This window comes from Trematomus bernacchii, unplaced genomic scaffold (genome assembly GCF_902827165.1).
Source record: "Trematomus bernacchii unplaced genomic scaffold, fTreBer1.1, whole genome shotgun sequence".
In the NCBI taxonomy this organism is placed as follows: Eukaryota; Metazoa; Chordata; class Actinopteri; order Perciformes; family Nototheniidae; genus Trematomus; species Trematomus bernacchii.
The window spans coordinates 5,688,101-5,712,615 of record NW_022988050.1 but is presented as its reverse complement, the minus strand read 5'-3'; the positions used below and the strand labels follow the sequence as shown (position 1 = coordinate 5,712,615).

At 38.4% G+C, this 24,515-nt stretch overlaps 2 protein-coding genes across 3 annotated transcripts in view; both read left to right on the top strand.

Moving 5' to 3' along the window:
- The first annotated feature begins 860 nt into the window (after positions 1-860).
- muc13b (mucin 13b, cell surface associated) lies at positions 861-7,625 on the top strand. Of its 2 annotated transcripts, none has more exons than XM_034120187.1 (12): positions 861-1,002; positions 1,868-2,719; positions 2,834-2,956; positions 3,641-3,747; positions 4,017-4,078; positions 4,232-4,401; positions 5,121-5,249; positions 5,536-5,581; positions 5,686-5,723; positions 6,059-6,146; positions 6,425-6,692; positions 7,453-7,625. In XM_034120187.1, the coding sequence occupies exons 1-12, from the start codon at positions 948-950 to the stop codon at positions 7,618-7,620; spliced, it is 2,106 nt and encodes a 701-aa protein (XP_033976078.1). In that variant the 5' UTR covers positions 861-947; the 3' UTR covers positions 7,621-7,625. The 2 variants fall into 2 exon arrangements, with proteins under 2 accessions (XP_033976078.1, XP_033976079.1); XM_034120188.1 differs by having other exon boundaries at positions 880-1,002; positions 1,871-2,719.
- A 2,296-nt stretch (positions 7,626-9,921) lies between these two features.
- lrp2b (low density lipoprotein receptor-related protein 2b) overlaps positions 9,922-24,515 on the top strand; it is a 44,132-nt gene continuing 29,538 nt past the window's right edge. The window contains exons 1-25 of the mRNA XM_034119889.1: positions 9,922-10,089; positions 10,816-10,926; positions 11,033-11,155; positions 11,532-11,648; positions 11,802-11,912; positions 13,430-13,546; positions 13,877-13,993; positions 14,329-14,472; positions 14,949-15,065; positions 15,407-15,535; positions 15,736-15,905; positions 16,071-16,294; positions 17,112-17,318; positions 18,012-18,214; positions 18,895-19,035; positions 19,471-19,680; positions 19,779-19,971; positions 20,619-20,744; positions 20,850-20,980; positions 21,453-21,590; positions 22,143-22,421; positions 22,697-22,936; positions 23,039-23,161; positions 23,717-23,833; positions 24,067-24,444. Of these exons, the coding sequence (XP_033975780.1) occupies positions 10,020-10,089; positions 10,816-10,926; positions 11,033-11,155; positions 11,532-11,648; positions 11,802-11,912; positions 13,430-13,546; positions 13,877-13,993; positions 14,329-14,472; positions 14,949-15,065; positions 15,407-15,535; positions 15,736-15,905; positions 16,071-16,294; positions 17,112-17,318; positions 18,012-18,214; positions 18,895-19,035; positions 19,471-19,680; positions 19,779-19,971; positions 20,619-20,744; positions 20,850-20,980; positions 21,453-21,590; positions 22,143-22,421; positions 22,697-22,936; positions 23,039-23,161; positions 23,717-23,833; positions 24,067-24,444 (4,036 nt within the window). The 5' untranslated portion in view covers positions 9,922-10,019. The remainder of the gene's footprint in view (positions 10,090-10,815; positions 10,927-11,032; positions 11,156-11,531; positions 11,649-11,801; positions 11,913-13,429; positions 13,547-13,876; positions 13,994-14,328; positions 14,473-14,948; positions 15,066-15,406; positions 15,536-15,735; positions 15,906-16,070; positions 16,295-17,111; positions 17,319-18,011; positions 18,215-18,894; positions 19,036-19,470; positions 19,681-19,778; positions 19,972-20,618; positions 20,745-20,849; positions 20,981-21,452; positions 21,591-22,142; positions 22,422-22,696; positions 22,937-23,038; positions 23,162-23,716; positions 23,834-24,066; positions 24,445-24,515) is intronic.

The window sequence follows — 24,515 nt, the reverse complement described above, 5'->3', positions numbered from 1 at the left end:
TTATGTCTGAGCTATATGATCTAAGAGATGAACAACGTTAATTTAAATGTTTCTGAATTACCTTAGCTGTGTGAGATATGACTGTTCCTAAAGGAAAAGGTCTAAGATAAGAATTTTAAGGCATTTTATTGGTATCTTTACACAAATAAACAAAAACACAATTGCAGAAAACAACAGAAATGAACTGTATGCGATGATCTGTTGGATAGACAAATGTATTATTAATTATCTATATTGCAAAAATAAATTGTGATTTACTGCAGCGTGTGGGAAGATTTGCGTGTTGACGATGTTTGAGGAATATTACCTGACCTCTCTTTAAGATAATGTTTTCACATTTGTTACATTTTAGATATCTCTATTAACTTGGATGTCTTATTAAACACTTTATGTTGAAAACTGTTGTTTTTTTCTAACACAAAGCGTATTTGCTGCCCCCGCCAATGATGTTAGGTTTGACTTTCAGGATTGTCCCAAACACATCATCACTCAGGCCCTTTGCTGTGTACAGAGGATGTTAGCCTGTTCTCTTATGTCATTTTAAGACAGTTTGTGATTATTCATTAAGTGGTTCCTCTTTCACGCTACACTTCCCAAAGATCATTTGGCAAACAAACAGCCAGGCCAGCCCTATTGTTCTTTGGTTTTTCTCTATCATTTAAATATGGAAAAGGTTGTGTTTATGATGGCTATAGATATATGTCTCAAAGATCTGACTCAATTTCTGGTCTTTAACAAAAACAAACAAACAGAGACATGGGAAGTGGGACCTCCAAGTCTTTTTTTTCTGGGCGGGAAATGTACTTTGGCACACGGTACCGCCCTCAAAGGAGTGGCTAATGATTAAAACTGCCAGTGGAGGACACTGGAGCCCTTAATCCTCGTCCACTCACCCGCCTCTCTGGCTCTCTTTCTCTTGGTAAAGTTTGTCAGTAAATTATTTTTCAATGGCTCGAGAATTTAACCTCCTCTACGCTCTTTTGCTGGTTGTGGCCTGTCTTGGTAAGTTGCCTGAACCTTTATTTTGTATCAGTCGTTAGCCTCTCGCAAATAAATAGGAGACATTTAAGGTATATTTTATAACAGAGGAACATTTTGTTTTTTCTCACAGTCTATTTTTTATGGATATGTAAAAAGTTGTTATCCAGAGCAATAATATAATCATCACAGATCTTGTGTTGAAATGGGTTTTTATAAGAAAGTAGAAGATCTAAAGAAGATATTGCGTGGTTCTAGATCAAGTGATACCCTTTCAGGTCAAATGGAAGTGATGATATGGACTGAGGGCCGAAACAACATTGCTAATGTATGCATCTATTTTTCTCAAAAAAAGAATAGATCAGTTTTGTTAGAAATTTAAAATAACAGCTAGTCAGAAATGAAGGCCCGCTTTTCACAATGGCTTCAAGCTTGGCCTAACAACAATTTTTTGTATGTAGGATTGGTTTAAACGCATCAAATGTAAATATTTAACTACTGTGTTAATTCAGACAATCTGACCTTATCTTATGACCCTTGTTGTCACCTTCTATTTCAATCAAGGAAGTCTATTGGTTTTCCTTATACACCCTCCAGTCTGGTTTTAATAGCTTTGATTGAGCTTTAGACGTTGGACACGTAATTTTTTTGGCCTCTTCGATTATGTCTCTCTTTTTCTGTTTTTCTAAAATCTTCCATATAAATGTGACACATTAAAATATGTATTCTTAGTTTGGATCAACAATAAACTGAACTGAGAATTTCCTATCCGCAAGCCTTCATTCTATCTTAATATCTGCTCATACCACAGTACAAATATGTCTATTTTTCTGATACTAAAGAGAAAACAATGTCAAGCATAGTGGTTACCTCTCTCATACAACCCCAGCAGGACCTACAGACGGAGAAGGAACTACCACCATAGCAGGGCCTGCCACCACAGCAGGGCCTGCCACCACAACCATAGCAGGGCCTGCCACCACAGCAGGGCCTGCCACCACAACCATAGCAGGGCCTGCCACCACAACCATAGCAGGGCCTGCCACCACAACCATAGCAGGACCTGCCACCACAGCAGGGCCTGCCACCACAGCAGGGCCTGCCACCACAACCATAGCAGGGCCTGCCACCACAACCATAGCAGGACCTGCCACCACAACCATAGCAGGGCCTGCCACCACAACCATAGCAGGACCTGCCACCACAACCATAGCAGGACCTGCCACCACAACCATAGCAGGACCTGCCACCACAACCATAGCAGGACCTGCCACCACAACCATAGCAGGACCTGCCACCACAACCATAGCAGGACCTGCCACCACAACCATAGCAGGGCCTGCCACCACAACCATAGCAGGACCTGCCACCACAACCATAGCAGGGCCTGCCACCACAACCATAGCAGGGCCTGCCACCACAACCATAGCAGGGCCTGCCACCACAACCATAGCAGGGCCTGCCACCACAACCATAGCAGGACCTGCCACCACAACCATAGCAGGACCTGCCACCACAACCATAGCAGGACCTGCCACCACAACCATAGCAGGACCTGCCACCACAACCATAGCAGGACCTGCCACCACAACCATAGCAGGACCTGCCACCACAACCATAGCAGGACCTGCCACCACAACCATAGCAGGACCTGCCACCACAACCATAGCAGGACCTGCCACCACAACCATAGAGCCTGCCACCACAACCATAGCAGGGCCTGCCACTACAGAGCTTCCACGTAATGTCACTTTTCAAAAATACATATTATCTGTTTCCAAGATGTCATTGTTTCAAAAATGATTATCATGTACTGTTCTGTGAATTGTTCTCTTCTTCTTTTGCCTTGCCTTAGACCCTTGTAATATAAACCCATGTGGCTCTGGGGCCACCTGTGAACGTCGTGCCGATCAAACCTTTGCATGCTTGTGTTTGGCTGGTGATTTCTACAATGAAGTCAGCCAAACTTGTGACAGTGGTAAGTATTTGTCCTCTATGACGTTGTTCCAGTCCATGCTTAGAATTGGCTAAATGATTTGTAATATTAAAGTGTAGGCCTGTATGTAAGGCCTATCTGTGGGATGAAGAGTAGTGTTAATCATTGAAGTCTAGTAGTATCAGGTTGGTCAACATGATAAGCATCTTTAGGAAACAAGTACTAATACTTAGAGCTACAGTTCAACGTTTTAAGTAATATTCAGTAAGATGAGAAGATTTAACAATATAGATATGTAGCTGCAGCCAGAATTTGGTTGAATAACTTAGCTCAAATCCACACCTTGAACAACGTGAAAAAAGCTGGCCTGGGTAAATCCATCTTCAAGCACCTGAGAATGAACGCGTCATCATTTGTTTGTTGAATTCACACACAAAAAGTGAATGAGCAGCTACTTGGGGTTTTCCAGGGCTATATTTTACGACAGGAACAGTGACATCCAGAAGTCCTGTTTGTACCGTGTTCCTGACAATAATTCATTTTATGCTAGCTTCCCTTTTATGCTAAGCTAACCAGCTGCTGACTGTAGTCTTTCGCTCATTGGTCAGATAAGAAAGTGGCTTTATTTTCTTATCTAACTCTTGGCAAGAAGTATTTTTATTTATTTTTTAAATGGTTATGACAGGAGTTTGTCCTTTAAGCTAAGACAATGTTTTCCTATTTTAGCCAAAGTTTTTCCTGGAAACCTTGTTCTTGTACAAGCATACAAGGAAGGTATGGATGACAAGACCTCAAAGGAATTTCGTGTTGCATCCAAAGAAATCACTGACGAGGTAAGCAATACGTTCTTATATTTAGTTTTTTAATGGCTTCTATTTTTTTCCTTTTGAGTAATAAAACCTTTTTTCTCTTTTAAACACATTAAATAATGTTGATGATTGTACATTTCAGTGACATAAGTGATAGATCACGAACTCACCAGTGCTACACCTGGGTATTAAGTTGGATGCATGTTGTAATGAATGTGGCATTTTGCTACACAACGATCAAAGTGAAGTTTGACGAAGTGGTTAACAATATGGTATTTTTTCCTAAAACACAGCTGGATCGAGTTTTTGAATCGTATAATGATAGTTACTCTGGATCTATAGTGCTGAAGCTCAGGTAAGTCACAATGTGTTAACAATCTTATTGTCTATCAATCTAAAACCATACTTCCTACATTACATTTACACCATGTTGCTCTTAAATAAGGCAGAATGTAAATATCATATAATACACATAATATAATTTACATGTGATTTTTTCTATATACAGCAAGATCACTAAAGACACCAAAGTTTGGTCAAGAGCAGGCACTGGGGTCAGAGCAGATGTACAGATCATCTTCAAGGCAAATGCTGACATCGTAACAGCAGAAGTTACAGAGAAACTGGAGGTAGAGAAGGCTTGTGAGGATTGCCTATTGAAGGATTCATCTTTCGTTCGTAAGTTTATCAAATGTATACCTCAGTTCTTTATCTAGTGTTAAGGAGAGATTTATCAAAAATATTATTTAAACCTAAATAGATATACTTGCAGGTAGAATGTAATTGAAGAGGTTTTTTTTTTTCAAAAAGCTGTATGCATTATTGTTTGAAGTTGTCAATGTTAGGGCTGTGAATTGCATAACCATATAATGCTGTTTAGTTTTAAGAACTTAACTCACTTATTTGCCCAGTGATCATTTAATGTAATCATTACATATAAATGAATCATTAAAGTGTAATGTGTTTGAAAAAAGTGTTATTATAATACATAAAATGCAGCAAACTATCATTTTAACAAAGCCTGAAGCCTTGGATTTTTTCAGGAATAAAATGTTGTTCTGTCAGCGTGAAGCAAAAAGAACATAAAATACATTTTAATATTTGATCTGTTTAGTTTAGTTGTTGCAGAGTGTCTTCTTGTTGCTTTGACATATTAAACGTATTTGTGCTTGTTGGTTGTGAATCCCCAGCAGACAAGGTTACCCAATCATGGTCTTTGCACATATATGGTGATCTTTGTACAGTGTACAGAGTATAATTTAGCTGGCGAGTGATAATGTGCAACTATAAATATACTGTACATTTCAGACCATGCTTCTTATTATGTATGAGTTTTATTTTGTACCATTGGATTTTCTTGGATTTAGATGTACCAACTCTTTTTTCTTCATTTAAAGCTGGAGAACTGTGTGGTGACACTACCTGTGGTACGAATACTGCAGGATGCGAATCTGGGAACGGAACTTTTACCTGTAAATGTGCGCTTGGTTACATTACCACCAACTACACTAACAGGATATGCATTGGTAAGGGCATTTAGTGTGGTAGAGACATACAGATTGTGTGTGTGTGTGTGTGTGTGTGTGTGTGTGTGTGTGTCTGTGTGTGTGTGTGTGTGTGTGTGTGTGTGTGTGTGTGTGTGTGTGTGTGTGTGTGTGTGTGTGTGTGTGTGTGTGTGTGTGTGTGTGTGTGTGTGGTGTGTGTGTGTGTGTGTGTGTGTGTGTGTGTGTGTGTGTGTGTGTGTGTGTGTGTGTGACATACTAGCCTTTGTTTAACTAAACGACACTACCTGAAACTTTTCTATCTTTGCAGCATGTCCCAACGGTCAAAAACCTGATGGATCCAATGTCTGTGAAAAGTAAGGTTAAAATGACATATCATATTAAAAAATAATAATACAACTCATACAAAAGGCTTGGTTTAAAATGAAATTATAAATGACTATTTGTTCTTGTCTTTCAGTTGTTCATTTGGCTATTCTGGTTTGAACTGCACCGATTGTGAGTATACACAGTATCTGTTTGACCATTAAGACAAAACGACAGCCACAAAAGAATACATTATCAAAATATTTATTATGACACAGAAGAAATCAATAACCTATCAAATGTATACAAAATGAATTAAAAAAAATATATATATATATATACATTTATCAGATTTTATAAAAGGCTTTATAACTTTTACATGAGACCTGTGAACAGACCTTGATGTAAAGAAAAGTCGGGGTCCATTATGACTTTGTTGTACCTTCATTTTAAAACACTTGTATGTCAAAAGTTGTAAAAAATGTCAATAGCCTTGTTATAAATGTCCTTGTCATTGTGTTTGTTAGCATGGAAGCTGTCGCTGGTAATCGTTGGCTCTGTGCTCGGGGCACTGCTGCTCATCACGCTCATTGTTCTGATAGTAATGGCAGTCAGGTGAGCCCCACATCTATTCACCTGCCCACTTTTAGTCATTCATTGTTGACTCTGTCATGTTTTAGCCATGTTTATCTCTCAATCTCCCACCCATCAGATTGATTATGAACCTTTTTTATTGTGACAAAGCTGCATTTAACCTAACATTTTCTTAATGCACCACACATTTGGCAACATTTGGAGTTGTAGAATAATCTATCTACTAATACAATGAAGTCTATAGTGCAGACATGACAGATAAAGCTAAAGTTGAGAGTAATTGTATGTACTCTTTTTAGATCCCCAAAGAAAAAGAGCTCCAAAAAGAGCAAAAAAGCAGACACTGGGAACTCTTATGTTAGCCAACTTCCTGTCAAGGCGCCATTGGGAGCCCACAGCCACGTAGCCCCGGCTAATGGGCTAGGTAACGGCCAGTCAGCCTTTGGCAATGCTGGGGTGCCTAGGATCCCACGGGCCACGACCACCAGCAGCTGGGACAGCAGGACCAACCTGGAGATGACTCCGAGCAACAGCCGGCAGAACCTGATCCCTGCTGGGAGGAACTCGGTGAGCATGACTCTGTGTGATAGACAGAGGAGAGAAGTTGGACGGTAGTTTGCAAAAAAAAAGTAATGAAGTATAAAATGGAAACAGTGTCTGGAAAAGTGTTGAGATCCATTCATTTAAATGATCATGTTTCTTCAAAAATAAAAATGTGTTGTTTTTGTTCAGAGGATAAGCTCATATTTTCATGACGAAATCTATAGTAAAAATGATATGATACTTTCTACACTTACTTTACTCAAATAATCAGAATCAGAAACAGGTTTATTACCAGGTAGGTTTACACGTACAAGGAATTTGACTTGATGTCCTGGTGCATACATATAAATTAACATTACAAAATATTAGAAAATAACTACAAAATATAGTAAAATATTGCAGTACTTACATAGAAATAGAATGGAATAAAATATGGAATAAAATTAGGCGGTAATAAAAAAAAAAGAAAACAGATCATATGGATGTATAACAGATAATCTGTTAGAACACATGTTTAATATAGTTTCAAAACATTTATTTTTTGTTATTTCAAAAAATATTGAGGCTATAGATATAATTGGACATGGGACATATATCCCCCATAGGGTCCCCCCATATATTATATATCTTGTAAGATGTCCTTTGTAAAAAAAAAAAGAAGGAGGACAGACCAACAGAAAAAGACAAAATGCTGAGCAGAAGAGAAAACATTTATCAGGTTAAGATAAACATAATATATTGGTTTTTAAAATAATTGAATCCAAAAATTCTCTTTCCATTTTAGCGGTTCAACGAGGACAATGAGGACCAGTATGCTCAGTCTCGACAGAGCAGCCTCTACGCTCGCCCGCAGAACAACCCGTATTCCCAGAGTCGACCTCAGAACAACCCGTACGCTCAGAGCAACCCATACGCTCAGAGCCAAGGCCACAGCAGCCCTTACATGCACTAAGACAGGAGAAGATGGTTAACAAATCCTTCATTGACATTTACCCAGATCAGAAACTGGGTCAGGAACACCTCAACATTCTCCTTTTTTTGTTTTTCCCCCCACAAATAACTTTATTCCTAAACACCACCAGGTCCTGTGCAATAGCTGGAGAAATGTGCAAAAAAAGTGTAAACTCTATTCTTACTAATTATAAGCTGTTATAAATAATGTGTGTCTTTCTTTAATCGTTGTCAAAGTTCTGAATATGAGATACAATGGGGGTCTTTTTAATGGTTTCTCAACATTTTTGTCAATCAATTAAGATATTACTCTTTAACGATTTCACATTTGTAAACCCTCAAACGAGGAGCTGTTCGATATATTATTATAAATAAATTATTATGTTATGTGAGGGTCGTCCATGAATTTACAGGTAATCGTTTTGTATGTGAAATGTGTTGTGTTTATCATGAGAATTATCTTTCTGTTTAACTCAGCTGTTGTGAATGAGACGGGTTTCCTTTGTTCGCATACCATTTAATGAGTTACTCCTAAATTAGGGCATGCCAGATCCCTCCCTATATATTTCAGTATAATTTGTGTAAAATGTTTACTACATTGAAACAGTTTGATGTATTATTTTGTACAACTATGAGTATATTTTTGTTTTATTTCCAACCAATGTCTTCATACCAAGCTGTATTCAACATGGAAAAATAAAACAACAATACTTACAATACTTATACTTATTCAGTTGTTTTTTTTCGTCACTCATATTATCCTTAGGAAATGTACCTAATTTCAACAATAAAAAATTGACATTACATTAAACACACACAAAATAATGACATTTTCACTACTTATGATATTCATGGTTTATTTAAATAGTTAACTTAACTATAAGACATCTTAAATATTAAGCAACCTATTATAAGTTTTATAAATATTATTATTATGATGTTTTTTTAACAGCTTCTGTGAAGTCAAATATGTAGAGGTGGTTGCAGTGTGTATTTTTTTTGTACTGCCACTGGAAGGCGCCAAAGTTTAACTAACACAAGCAGTGATGAAGACGGGGTTAACACTCAATAACAGTCCAAATATATGTTGACTTAATTAAATCACTGAAATGTCCTCAAATTACACTATTGTGCTTTGCTGATTAACCTTTCGTAGGTTACTATTGTTTGAAACAAATGCACCCTTTAAAAATCCTTGTAGACATACAGTTATAATGACGTATGTGCATGTGTCAGCTTTAAAAGCATTGTAATAAATGTAGTTTAACATGGGGCGAAAAATGACTACAAGCACAGCAGGTGTATCAATCAGAAAAAACACATGATATCCAATTCGCAATGGTACACATGTTTGTAAGGGATACATCATTCATGTTAACATCTGATCTGTTCATTTGCTGGTATAACACTTCCAGCCAGAACAATATTATTGAGCTCTGAGTGTAGCTTTATTACAGTTTTTGTCTCATACTACTGAAGAGGATAAATGCAACAGGGACAAACAATCCAATTCCACTAGTAGATATTAAACTGTTCTTGTTTCTGTCACAAAGTAATGTTCCTTTCTGCTTCAAACCAATAAAGCACATGTACTGTGACATGGTTACAGTAGAAGCTACGATAATTTCTCGATAATGGGACAATTTTTTTATATTAACATGCAACACGCTGCTCCGTGAAATGATAATGAAAATACGTTTTATTGTTTCCCAGCAGGGTGGAATTCAAAGACCTCTGCATAAATTAATGTAAGTAGTAAGAAGTAGTAGTCATTTCATAAGCACTGCTATTGAACACCATGCACCCCTTTCACTGTATAGAATAACTTTGATTTACCAACAATATTTATTGCAGGGAGGAACGTTGTGGTTGCAATGTATTACATATGTGTCACAGATTCAAGATTCAAACGTTTATTGTCATAACAAAACTACGGTGTAATTATGTAATGTATGAAAAACTTAGATCGCAGGTTCCTCAACAGTGCAATTTTGAAGACGTTAAAAAAAAGATGCACATCATATGCTTTCAACCAAAAAACATACAAAAGCATATCGTGTTCTTAAAGGTCCTTTTTAGATCTTAAAAAACTGATGAAAGGCACTCGTGATAACTGTACTCAGGAACTATATGGTCTGTATTAACTTCCTGCCGCAGTGTTATACAAAAATCAGTGGTTGCTTTTTCTTGCTGATGTAGACAACATAGCAACAGGTAAAAGTTAATCTTAGATGAAGTTTATGTAAAGTAGCGAGCCATAAAAAGCTGTATTACTCCGTGTCACAGTATTGGTCTGCTGGTTGCTCAGGGTCATACATCTCAGTGTCAAAGGCAGTATCTTCCCCAGGAGTCAGATGTAGCATGAGTGTACACACTTTATCAAACTAACAGCAACATTAAATGATGGACCTAAAAGGTCTTTATCTTCTGTTTCTCCTACTGCTGTCCCAAGGAATTCATCTTGCTCAAGGTAAGTGTATAATCTTGATTTTTCGAAAAATATGTTTTCTAGTAATCACAAATATGTAAAAGCTAAGTAATTAGATAAGATTAAAAATGCTTTGTAATGGTCAGGTGTGTCAAAGTGTTATTTTGGCCAAAAATATTGAGGTTGAAGGGATTTCCTAAAATGTGAGTAGTTTGACACCCTACGAAAATGATTTCATATATAAAAATGGTGAGAATTATAGCTGTTTTAAAATAATTAAAACATACACATGATGATAACATGTCACCCTTCAACCCTAAAATAATAAAAGGTAATTTATTACAAATACAATTTCTTGAGTTTTTGTCACCTTATTCTACATTTCATAAAATACTGAACAGTGAATGCTGAAGTTATACAATGCACACTTCCCTGTGCTAATTCAGACATCATTTATCCATTTGAAATGATTGCCTGTTACTCCAGGGTCATAAGATTTGCTGTTCATTCATGGTGAAGAATTAACCATCCTTTAATTGTAGAATCACATGTTTTAAGGTTCAAAAGTTGCATACAGAGTGTGGATACAGCTGTCATAAACACGGTAACTCATTTGTCACTGGAACAGTAAATAAACTGTATTAAATGTGTAAATGACCTCTTTAACTCAAATCATGAAGGTCAAGCCCACACCATAATCATAAAAAGATGACTGATGGCTGATGTTTTAACTTAATAGATCTGTCTCTGTATGTGTGTTCTCTGCAGGAAGTTGTGGCAGTGGAGAGTTTCAATGCACTTCTGGACAATGCATCAACAAAGCTTGGAGGTGTGATGGGACTAAAGACTGTGCAGATGACTCAGATGAGCTGAACTGTCGTGAGTTTCAGTGATTTATAATAATCTGTTAACTGGGTAAATAAAGTTTGAGAGAAAGAAAATAATTAATGTTTAAACTCTTCAATGTTTTTCTTCTTTGTGGCAGCACCTCCATCATGCACCTTGCAGGAGTTTAAGTGTGTAACAAGCGGTGAATGCATCTCTTCGGGATTTGTATGCGACGGAGAGGAAGATTGTATTGATGGATCAGATGAACAAAGAACTTGTGGTATGCAGAGTGATTGTTGATGTACCGTTATTAAGAATGAGAAACTGACACAATAAAAAAACAAATCACATACGTCAAGAACATTGGCTCAAAATACAGCATCTAATCATTTATATAATTCAAATGTTAAGAAAGAGAAACACATTGTCCCAAAATTCCTATTAGTAGCTTGGTAATAAACAAATGTATGTTTCTGATTTCATTCTTCCAATATTTTTGTTCATTGCTCTCCATGTCAGTGACAAAGATATTCTGGACAAACAAAAAATACCTTTAATTACATTCAAAGCATGTTGTCATTCTACAAATTGCGAGTAGTAATTTCCCTGTTACAAAGCATTTAGCAACCAAACTATCTCATATGCTCTGGGTTCAGGTGGGCGGACCTGCAGCCCGGACCAGTTCACCTGCCAGGAGGGCCAGTGTGTCCCCGGCAAATACAGATGTGACCACGTAAAGGACTGCGTGGACAACTCTGATGAGAACAACTGCAGTAAGACTTTCCACACTGTACATTAATATCATATCAGATATTTGCAGGTACCCTTATATTTTCTTAATACTTTGATAGGAATCATTTTATTTGCAGCATTGAGCGAATTTAAAATCCTTTTTATGAAAATAATAAAACAATGTTTTTTTGCAGACTATCCCCCTTGTACTGAAAAGACATGTGCCAATGGGGCCTGTTACAACAACACTCAGCACTGCAATGGGCTGCAGGACTGTCGAGATGGCTCTGATGAATTCAACTGCAGTGAGTAGCTGAGACGTATCGCAAAACCCAACATTTAAATGATAAGATATATGTTCTGTTTTGTAGGCTTACCTCTAAAAAAAAATAGTTGGGCATTACATTACATTTAAAAAGAAAAGGACTTTTTATGCAAAGTATTTGCTAAGATTATATGTTAAACATTGTGGAGAGATGTTGTAGCCTAATGTTATTGTTTAATAGGATAACAAAAATATGCCTGTTTCAAAATAAATGACCAGCTGGACCATAGAACCTGTAGGAATTAATCATAGTGTTATTAATAGAGTTAAACTGGTTATAATTTGGACCACAGCCAAACACAGATTTGTCACTGGAGGTGACTTGCTCATAAAAAAGATGATGTTAAAAATAAAAACATTTGTTATAATACTGTATACCTATATTTATCTTATTTTCTACCATAATTAATTTAACAATTAATTCACAATTGTCTTGTGGAGTGTAGGCTACATTACAGGAAGTAGGCCGTAACTTCCGGCCGCCATCTTTGTTTTGATTGAGCTAGCTAATATTTCGCAATAAATGAAAGGTTAAAATAGCTCTTAATTATTAAGCAGCGAAGTAATTTAATATCCCAGCTGAATACAAAAGGAATATTAAAAATCCGGGAATACATCTAAGACTGTCGTAAGTGTTGTCAAACGCTTTTTTTCAAACATTAGCTTTATGACTGACAGAAGCGTAACAGTAATAGCGTAATAGTTTGTCATTAACAATGAGGGGCACAAACTTGCGTTGGAATCATAGACTGTATATATAAAGGTTGGAATACGCTATATCTCAATGTAACGTTATGTTAAACTGTTCAATGTGAAATGCATTCACATAATGCCTATTATTTTCTATAAGGAACGATTCTTTAGCTGTTTATTCTCTCGTTTTCATCTACGTTAGTTTACGTTACAGGTGACGTTGCTAACGTTATTAGCTCTAATAAAGCTAAACGTGTTCAACCTTTTATTACCTTTTAGGTTTCCCTTTAGTCAGTTGTGGGAAATGTTACCAAGTACATATACTTAAGTAATGTACTTAAGTACTATTTTGACATATTTGTACTTCAGTAATTTTATTTTATGCTACCTATACTTCTACTCCATCACCTGGAGGCAAATATTGTACTTTTTACTCCACTACAATCCTTTAACACTCATAGTGAGTTTTAACCTACAGTATGGTTTTAACACGTAAAATCATATGATATTTGATGTGATGCAGTACTGTACTATACATATATTTATTTATTTAAGAAGGTAAATGGTGAGTGAATTGGCTCCACAATAAAAAAACGAAATTCTCCTATATGTATTAATTAGTTTAAAAACAACCTAATATAGTGTTGTAGAATAACATAATTCTGGGAAAAGAGCAATTATTTATTCTGCATACTTTACATTCTGAGTACTTCTTCCACCTCTGCCTTAAGTTTAGGTAGAGATGTTTGACTTCAATTGCTTGACCACTCACTTCTAAAATCAGTGTATTTGTTTAATTTCCAGCGACACAGCACTGTCCCATCCACCAGTATGAGTGTGCAAACGGCTACTGTATCCCTCGGCCGTTTGTCTGTGACCACTGGGATGACTGCGGGGACAACAGCGATGAGCAAGGCTGTGGTAAGGAAGGAAGTGTCTCCACAGGATTTTAGTGTCACCTTAAATTGTAATACGTTGTAGTGGTGTGTAGTTGCTGTTAAAAGACCATCCTTTTTGTTTAACTAAAAAGGGAGGAATTTAACTAAACTAAATTCAGTATTTGCTTATTTTCAGGTGGCTCAACAGTTCAATGCAAGGTCTAATGCTAAACAGCATTTCGATATGCATTGTAGAGCTTTACAACATATAAGATATAATTGTGAAATTAAAGTATGATAGGCCACTGTTTTTAGTTGTTTTAGGCGTGTAAAGATGAGTTAAAGATCTGTTATTTCTCTCTGTTTTCTTAAGCGTACCAGAGCTGTAGTGGCGGTGAGTTCACATGTTCGAGTGGCCGCTGTATTCCTCAGCGCTGGGTGTGTGACGAGTTCAACGACTGTGGGGACTTCAGTGATGAGAGAGGATGTGGTAAGCACCCATTTTTCTTACAGATGGACTAAGAGCATGAACTAGAAATTCAGTTAATAACCATATATAGTTATTGCTGAGGAGTGTCATTCAAAAATGAATAAAACACTATGAGAAAGAAAGGACAAATGATTACTTGAACTGAATAGGCCTACTGGAAGAATACATTTAAAAAACTTGTTATGAGAAGACCTAAAACATGACAAGACTAGCCTATTCATGGTAAGTTCAAATTTATCGAATAGAAAATTGCTTTTAACATTAAAAAAAAGCTTGAGAAAGAAAGTAAAAAATATACAGTTCATATTTTAATCACATATGTTTCTGTTTTTTAGATAGTAACTCTCGATCCTGTTACCCTGGCGAGTGGGGATGCCCGGGCTCGACATTATGTATACCAGTGGGCAAAGTGTGTGACGAAAAACCTGACTGTCCTGGAGGAACCGATGAGACCAACTCCACAGCACAGCAAACCTGCAGTAAGTCATTAATGATTAACATGTGTTTAACATAACAACCTTAACATCCCGCAGTAAACTTATTTGTACTTGTCTTTATGAGAACAGTAAAAAAAACCTGATCAGAAAATTACTCTGAATGACTGTTAAGTCAATGGCAGACATCTAGTCACATGTAAAACATCTGACATTTGCAACACTTTAATACGTCTTTAAGTTAAGGTGCAAGGGTTTTAGGCTTCATACTCATAAATGATTCTCAGAAGTCAGCTGATAGGATGCTTTAGCCTTCCTTATCGCTGCCTTCACACTCACCTGGTTTAAGATTAACTTTTTTTCAGGTCATTTGGGCCTCCAGACTCAGTTAATGATGGCTATAATGCTGGTCACAATGATGCTCTTGAAGATAACGCTGCATAGATCAGCATCCCAAATAAAAACTTCATTTGCAACCTAGATTCAACCGTTATGTTGATTTGTATGTATTTTGCTTACAGGCCTGGACCAATGCTCTGCCTTGAGTTGTGAGTACCTGTGCCACCCGTCTCCACAGGGGGGGGCCTGCTACTGCCCTGATGGTTTCACTGTAGCCAATGACAGCCGCTCCTGTGTAGGTGAGTGCCATATATCATTTTTCTTTTTCTAAAAACAAATTATATGTTCATTAAACATACTTAGGCATCAGGAGAAAGCATATACTGTAACAATAGAGCACTTGAGGTGATTGATGGAGTTGGATTTGTTTTGGTTAATTCCTCAGATCTCCTCACATTGTTGCATATCATATTCTGTTATATGTTTTTAGTTTACGACATATACTACACCTTAATTGTAAAATGTCAGCTTATTTTGATGAATTTAGCACAGAGCTTTTCGTAATTTAACGATACTCTGGTTGCAGATTTCTGTTATAAATCTCACCCTAATTCCTAAAATGGTTGTTTTATTGCCCCAGACTATAATGACTGTCAAATCTGGGGGATCTGTGACCAGCTGTGTGAAGATCGTCCTGGGACACACCACTGTAGCTGTGCTGATGGATACTTCTTGGAGCAGGGTCACATGTGCAAAGCCAATGTGTCAGGTACAGAGAGTCAAAGAGTATAGCTTCATACGATGTGTGTCTGCTGGAACATAATCTGTGGGCTGTTTTAAAGGTCCATATGACATAGTTGAGGAGACAATACTTAAATGTATGTATATTTTGTAAAATCATATCAAATATCTAAGAGGACTTGATGAAAATGAATTAGCTGCTGAGGTATTTTTTGCATTTTTCTTCAGCTGGATTGCCACAGCTCATTTTCACCAACGGGGGTGATGTGATGATGGCGGATATACATGGACGCTTTGTCAGAACTCTGGTGCCGTCCCAGGGCAAAGGTTATGCTGTAGGTGTGGCATATCACTGGCACAGCGACACAGTCTTCTGGAGTGATACAAACACCAAAAAGGTCTGTCAATCTGGATTATTGTCTGTCAGTGCATTTTCCCCTCAATTTCTTCCCACCTTCTTTTGTATGATTGCACAACAGCTACACTGCAAAGCTCTGGGGGCCCAGAATGATTTTCATGTCAACAAAAGCCCCTCATCCTAAAACCTATCATTCTTTTGCCAGGTGTACTCTGCGAACTACAATGGGGGGAACATTAAGGAGGTTCTGACTGCTGCAGTACAGAATGTGCAGAACCTCGCTGTGGACTGGATCAACTTCAAACTCTACGTCCTAGAAGCCATGATGGAGCGTATCGACATGTGTGACTTTGATGGAGGGAATCGGGTCACACTGGTGGCTGAAAACCTGCAGACTCCTCACGGCCTGGTCCTGGACCCCACAGTGGGGTGTGTTTAAGTGCTTTAGTATTTAAAAGCTGTTACCAAAGCTGTTGAGAATGGCATGCATGGCAAACCATATCAGACATGATTTCATGAGCTGCATGTTAATAACAACTGGTTTTAGTATGATAACGTGATGCTATCTAACAATGCATGTAATTCATGTCATTATTTGTTTGTTTTTTTACTGAAACTTAAAGGTGGGGTAGGTAAGTTTGAGAAACCGGCTCGAGATCGCTAGAATTTTAAAATACACAACCGGAGAAAATCTGCCACTTCCTTATAGAGCCCGTCCTCCAACACACACAAACGCGCACATGACCAATGAGGGCACGAGATAAGTTTGTGCACAGATGGAAGGCTGACAGGCAGGTAGGCCATCCAGTTATTTTAGCTGGGCCGGCTAATTGGTCGTGCTTTTTACAGTATTACGGCTTCCACAGATGAAATTTTTTTATGGATTTTTTGTCAAAGCACTTAAGATATTCATTGCTATCGGGATGTTAAGAGCATTCCATGGAATATAACAAAAAGTGTATCTCGAGCCGGTTTCTCAAACTTACCTACCCCACCTTTAAATATTTCAGTGTGTAATTATTAGTCCAGCTCTATGTCTGTCTTAGTCTGTCATTTGTCTGGGATGACATGTTTCCTTATTATTTAATCTTAGTTATCTCAGGTTATTTACGGTCAAATACAAGAAGTAAAGCAGTGGCTACTTTACAAGAGATCCCTTTTTAGAACTCCATCATTTTTATTTTTACCAAGAGTTTTTGTACCCACTTCACTTGATTTATATTTCTTTATTCCTTTTTGTTTGCAGCTACATGTTCTTCACAGACATGGGCGTTTCCAGTGAGCAGATGAAGCTCGAACGCGCCTTCATGGACGGCAGTAATCGTATTGAGCTGGTGAAGAAGGGACTGGGCATTCCAACAGGAATCACCTTAGATATCGTGACTCAGAGGGTCTACTGGTCCGACAGCCACTTTGACACGGTGGAGACCGTCACCTACAGCGGTCTGGACAGGTAAAGGTTGCACTGAAAATGTTGTCAGTCACCACCTTGAACTTGGGACATTTCACCCCAAAATCATAAGTGCATATTTTTCCTGTTTCCCGTAGTCGTGCTTTTTATCAATCTAGATTGCTTAGTGAGTTGCACAGTATTAGAGATGGCTCAGAGATGTCTGCTTTCTCTCAAATATGATGGAACTACATTGTACTTTGCTTGTGGTGCTGAATTCACCAAAAACATTTGAAAAACTCACAGAAATGTCCCTTATTAAGAAATGACGACCCAGTTACTCTAGAGAATCCACAGACCTTGTTGTGCGGTTTCATGTAAGAACTATTTTTCTTTCTTCTGAACTATACCCGCCAATGAATAAACATGAGCTTCTCGTCTATAAGTAAAGCTTCCTTCTGCTCTGTTCAATGCTGAGTGGATGTATTTCTGTAGAAAAAATCATTCCTACTTGAAACGGCTTACAACAAGGTCCATTGATTATCTTGAGTAACCAAGTCTTGATTACATCCACTTGTAGACGCAGACATAACTTAGGCAAATAGCTCCAACATGCACAAAACAAAATGTAGATTGACAAATAGCACTGCAGGTAAAAGAAAAATATGTATCTTTGATTTTAGGATAAACTCTCCCTTTTAGTTACAAAAGAAAACACTGAGACCATGCAGTGATCTCCTTGATGTTGTTTCCCAGGAAAATGGTACTAAATGGTGCAACCCAGGCTCCACATCCTTTTGGAATTGCTGTGTTTGAAAACAACGTGTTCTTCACGGACTGGACCAAGATGGGTGTGGTGAGAGCCAACCGGTTCAACGGCAGCAACCCAGCTCTCCTCTATCGCACCGCTAAGCGCCCCGGCCATGTTGTCGTCTCACACTCTGCCCTGCAACCCGTTGGTAATGCACGCAACCTATAACGAGAATTCCTACTTAACAATTCAAACTATTATTTTAAAGGTCCCCTATTACACTGTTTTTCATCAATATATTCTCAGATATATACAAATCATGTCTCTAAAGTGTTTGGCTCCAAATACCCAACAGATCATTGTAGCATCCCATAATCCCCTCTGTTTCAGCCCTGTTTCAAAAGTGCTGATTCTCTGTCTGTTACTTTAGATGAAAATAAGGAGCCACTCCCCACGCCCCTCTGATAGAGATTTGGTTAAAAAGAACACAATGGTGCTCTAGGAGGAGATTCAGGTGATATGGGGGGTTACCTTGGTTGGTGATTGGCTAATCGTTATGACATCATAAAGTGGCCAAAATCTGATCAGCTCATTTTCAGACAGGTTTTTATATAAATGGATCAGGACGAAAACAGAGCGAATATTTTTTCTTGAAACTTTCCGAATCTCTTTCCACAGAGGGGACACATGTTTACGTATATAAGACATGAAAAAGTGGATTTTGCATAATAGGTGACCTTTAAAATAAACCAGAATGTGCAACTCTCTATTTCCTTTTGTTCAACACAAGATTCAATGTTATTTGTTATCTTTATGTATTAATACTACATCATTATAAAAAAACAACAACAGTGCTGCTCTCATAAAACGACCACATCTGTCCTTCAGTGATGAACCCCTGCGGCCGACACAACGGAGGCTGTCAGCAGATTTGTGTTTTGAGTCACCGCTCCGACAATGAAGGTCTGGGCTTTCGCTGCAAGTGTAGCCATGGTTACGACCTGCATTCAGACCGCCGGACCTGCTATAGTGAGTTAACCTTGATTTCACGGCCAAATGTCCTTATTACAGTCTGTTACTCCATTCATATCATTGCTTATGTTCTGCCTTCAGATGTTATTCATAAGTAATGCACATAAAATTGACGAGATCTACACACATTTTATAAATTGAAATATTTTTGTATTATTATTTAGGTAGCTATTTTAAAAGGTTTTCTTATCAATGTGATGCTATGCTGACTTTGGCGTACACAAGTTATCCATCCACAGGAATCAAAAATAATCTCAAAAGTCTTGGTTCGAATCAAATTTAAGGCATAATATGCATGATCATTACACATTTTTCCATGTCAAATCTTTTGTATCTAAATGATCTTCTTAAAACAAACAGTTAAAAAAAAGGAAACGTGTTTAGAAAGCATTTTTTCCTGCTAGTAATCGCTGCCACCTGCTCTTTGAACAGAGGTGAAGGACTTCCTGTTGTTGGCCACCTCTCTGGGGGTGCGGGGCATCCCACTGAACTTGTCCCTGCAGGAGGACATCACCCTGCCCCTCTCTGGGCTCGGGACGTCTTTCTCTGGCTCAGCTGTGGAGTTTGACGGCAAAGAGGAAGCCATTTTCTACAACGACAGGTCCAGAGGCCTCGTCTATAAGTCCAACCTCAATGGCACTGGTGGGTTACTTTTTCAGATGTATTATAATGCTCTGTTACAACAGCACTGTGTGAGATCAGGATGGAGTTTACAACTTATTTTCCTTATGCATTCTCAGTCCAACAGATCTTAACGGGCTACAGAGTGGGAATAATTGACGCCATGGCTTACGACTGGACCTCTAAGGTCTTGTTTTGGACCACAAGCACTTACAAGTCGGTGGTGGCCTTCAGAGTCGCAGACAAGTCGAGACGAGACGTTGTGACGGGATTAAGGAACCCAAAAGGAATCGCAGTGCATCCCAGAGCTGGGTTAGTGCATAAACGTATCCAGTGTAAATACTGGAGAGAGATTGGTTGGCTCTGAGGAGAATTTCACGTTGCAGGGATATCAATGGAATAAAGTACAGTATACATAACGGCCCCTTAACATACCCACCATATGCATTTTGTTCACTATGATGAACTGCATTATTCAAGTTCAGAAATTAAAATTGATTGTCTTGCCTCTGAAAAATACAGAAAAATAAATACTTTAGGCAACAAAGTTCAGGTATTATCCATAGTAAGACATCAAAGGTAAGTGATTTCTTAAGCTGAAACCATTTATTGACAAATATATTAGTCGTTTGACAAAAACAATTACCAACGATCTTGCGAAAATGGCAAATCATTCTGTTTTCAGACTCTCAAATATGGAAATGTCTAGCTTTCCATATTTGTATTTTATATCAAACTGAACATCTTCGTTTTTTTGGATTGAAAAAAACAAGACATTTAAGACATCATTTTTTGACCACTAGTATGGCTATGTTTTATTATTTTATGATCCAGTTGATTATTCTAGAAAATAAATTATAAGAGTTTCATCCCTACTGATTTTATTATGTATATATTTTCTTTTGATTTACTCTAAACTGATTTGTCCTCTGTGTGTCTAATAAAACGTTGATCCACAGCTACTTGTTCTGGTCTGACTGGTACCGTCCCGCGGTCATCATGAAAGGCTTCACAGACGGCAGCAACGCAGTTCCTCTGGTCAACACAGCGCTGGGATGGCCGTATGGACTTTCTGTTGACTATCTGTAAGCACAGTAATGACCTTTAGTAAACTATTCTCAGGCATTGTACTTTATTTATCAGTATTCCTCCTATTTGCTGGTTGATTCCTTGTGATTGGGCTTCAACAGGATGGACCGGCTGTACTGGGTGGATTACCAGTTGGAACAGATTGGTCACATTGGCATCGAAGGATCCGACAGACAAACATTTACCAATATCGGCCAGATCACACAACCCTACTCTCTAACTATCTATTCAGGTGAGTCTGTTAGTCTCTCCTCATATCTCCCATTTCATCTAATATTACACATGCACAATATTATTCAAATTAAATATGTCATTATTCAGGTTTATCTTCAGCTTTGATACAATAAAACCAAAGGTCTTATATAATATCAACTTCTAAATATTGCTGAACTGACCTAGACTGTGGTGAACAGAGGGTAACACAAAATAACAAATTCATTTTCAATACTATAAGAAAAATAAAATGTCTTCATATTTCCATTCTGCCATAAGGGATATGTGTGTGTAATACTTTGTTCTTATACTGACTTGGACATTATGTTATTAGAATAGGGTAAATCATGCTTTGGGGGAAATTATAATACCACTTATTTGAGCTCATAAGTCACTCATTATTTGTGTTCTTAAATGTCATTTGTTGTGAATGTAATTTTTTTTTGAGTACCTTTACTGGTTTCAATTCCTGAACCATATATATTTTGCAGACTACCTGTATGTAGCTGATATAAGGACCAGAGGAGTATTCGAGATGAGGAAGAGGGATGGAGGAGGAAACATCATGATCAGACAAGGAGTCACCGGCATCATGAACGTCAAGGCCTACACAGCTGACCTCCAGAGCGGTAAGTTCTCACAGCATTGGAGTCTGGGGATGGTTAGACAGGTCAGGCCTGCACTAACTGAAGCAGGATGGTTAAGAAAATCATATAGAAAAATGAAGACTGGACCTCAGTGGTGCATACACACACAATGCTTTCATGCCAGTTAAATTGATTATAGTGGAAGCCTAGTGTTAACAATCTATATGCCAGCCATCTTGATGATGTTATCTTTACATAACCTGCCTTTCAATTGTTGTTTTAAATATTATATTTAACTGGAACTTCTCCTTTTTGTCCGGGACATTGAAATCTTCCAGGACACATTGACCGGCACCAGAACTTCACGGAAACCTTGGTTTATTTAACTGTGTGTATGGACAGGACTAAAAGCTAGTTAGTAAGCAAGAAGGGCAGTGACAAAGCAACGATAGAAAATAAGAACATTTGATATATATCACTATCTCAAATCAGAATACTAAGTGCCTGCATGGATAGAGTGATAGCTGTGCTGTGACCAAACCAGATATAATATCCAGAGACCTGCTGACTCTTTCTTCATCCTCCTCCTGACAGCTATCACCAGCCGCTGCAATGTGGTGGCCAACGGGCTCTGCAGCCACTTCTGTTTCCCGACCCCCTCCTACAGTCGAGTGTGTGGCTGTCCATATGGCATGAAACTTCAGGCCAATCAGAGGGACTGCATCAAAGACGATTCTGTCCCCCCACCTGATAACAACTGTGGAGACCTCGCCTTTGAGTGTGATGAAGGACGCTGCAGGCCCAACTCCTACCGCTGTGACGGAATTATTGATTGTGTTGATAAGTCTGATGAGGCCAACTGCACCGATACAGGTGAATGTATAATATTTAAAAAGTGTGTGTGCAAAATGAATGTGCAAACCATAATATTTCTTTTTTTATTACTGCCGAATGTTATTCCATATTTGTTTCCATTCTATTTCAATGTAAATACTGCGAAATGTGACTATATATATATTTCTTTCAAATATTTTTTAATGTTATTATAGTTTTCTTAAAATAGTTCTCTATCTGTGTTTTTTTTATTTTTGTACGTGTCAACCTACCTGGTAATAAACCTGTTTCTGATTCTGATTAATCATTACCAGGAGCGACCTGCTCTCCGTACGCGTTCACCTGCAACAACAAGCACTGTATCCCGTCCGGTTGGCGCTGTGATGGCACGGATGACTGCGGGGACGGCTCTGATGAGACGAACTGTCCCACTCGTCTTCCCACCACATGTGACCCCAGCTACTTTACCTGTGATAACAACAGGTGTATCTCTAAAATGTGGTTGTGTGACGGTGAGAACGACTGCGGCGACGGCTCGGATGAACACAACTGCAGTAAGTATTTGGGGACTGTCAGTCACTGAAATGTAATATGATATTACTCCGATATAATTACTTCGTGCAACAAAAGTCTAATAAAAGAGCTTTGATTGACAGATTCGACCATCACTACATGCTCTCCAAACTACTTCCTGTGTCCCGACCACCGCTGCATTTTCAACTCCTACGTGTGTGATGGAGACCAGGATTGTCTTGATGGCTCTGATGAGAAAAACTGTGGTATGGATCTTTATAACTGAAATCTTTATTGTTTTGTTATGTTGATAATAAATTCACCTTAAAGGTAGGGTAAGTAAGAATGGAGAAACCAGCTCGAGTGCGCTAGAATTTGAAAGTACGCAGCCAAAAAAAATCTGCCCCTTCCTTCAGACTTCCTTACAGAGCCCCTCCTCCAACACACACGAACGCGCACATGACCAATGAGGGCACGAGATAAGTTTGTGTGCGAGATGGAAGGCTGACAGGCAGGTAGGCCATCCAGTTATTTTAGCTGGGCCGGCTAAAATAATTGGTCGTGCTTTTTACAGTACTACGGCTTCCACAGAGGACATTTTTTTATGTATTTATTGTCAAAGCATTTAATGTATTCATTGCTATCGGGATGTTAAGAGCATCCCATGGAATATAACAAAAAGTGTTTCTGAAGTGAATTACCTACCCCACCTTTAAGGAGTCACATTTTTGGTTTTGAAATACCCATTTATGTTTTTTGCTTTACATTTTTTTTTTGTTCACTGATGTTTAACCTTTTATTTTTCTACTTTCCACCTTAAGAGTACGCCTGTGCCTCCCATGAGTTTGCCTGTGCCAGTGGGGATCAATGCGTCAGTTCCAGATATCAGTGTGACGGCGTGTTTGACTGCAGGGACCATTCTGATGAGCGAGACTGTCGTAAGCAAATATACTTAATAATTTTTGAGTGATGTAATTAAGGCTGATTGCAACACTTTTGTTCTGTCAGATGTATTGTATCATATTATGTGTGTATAATTGAATCTGATAGAAAATAATTATTTACCTGAATAAATTAAAATGTTAACCATTACAATTTAAACATCTCGCTCTGTCTTTAAGTTACTCTAAGCGAGAGTACTTTAATTTTTAAAGTAACTTTGCTCCTCCAGCCACCCGAGGTCCAGGCCTCTGCCACGATGAGGAGTTCCAGTGCCAGACGGATGGTTTCTGCATCCCAAAGGAGTGGGAGTGTGACGGCCATCCAGACTGCGAGGACGCGTCTGACGAACACAACTCCTGCGCCCCTATCACCTGCAAGCCCAACTATTTCCAGTGTACCAACAAGATCTGCATCCCAGCAAGCTGGTTGTGTGACGGCGACAACGACTGCCGGGACATGAGTGATGAGCAGAACTGCCCCACCCCTCCATTCAGCTGCCCCTCTGGACAGTGGCAGTGCCCCACGGACCTGCTGTGCATCGACCTGGACAAGGTGTGCAACGGCCAGAGGGACTGCCCCAATGGAGCCGATGAGTCGCCTATTTGCAGTGCGTATCTTATATTGAGGGCTCAACAACTTATTGAAATCATTTGCAATATACAAATGGCAGGAAGAACA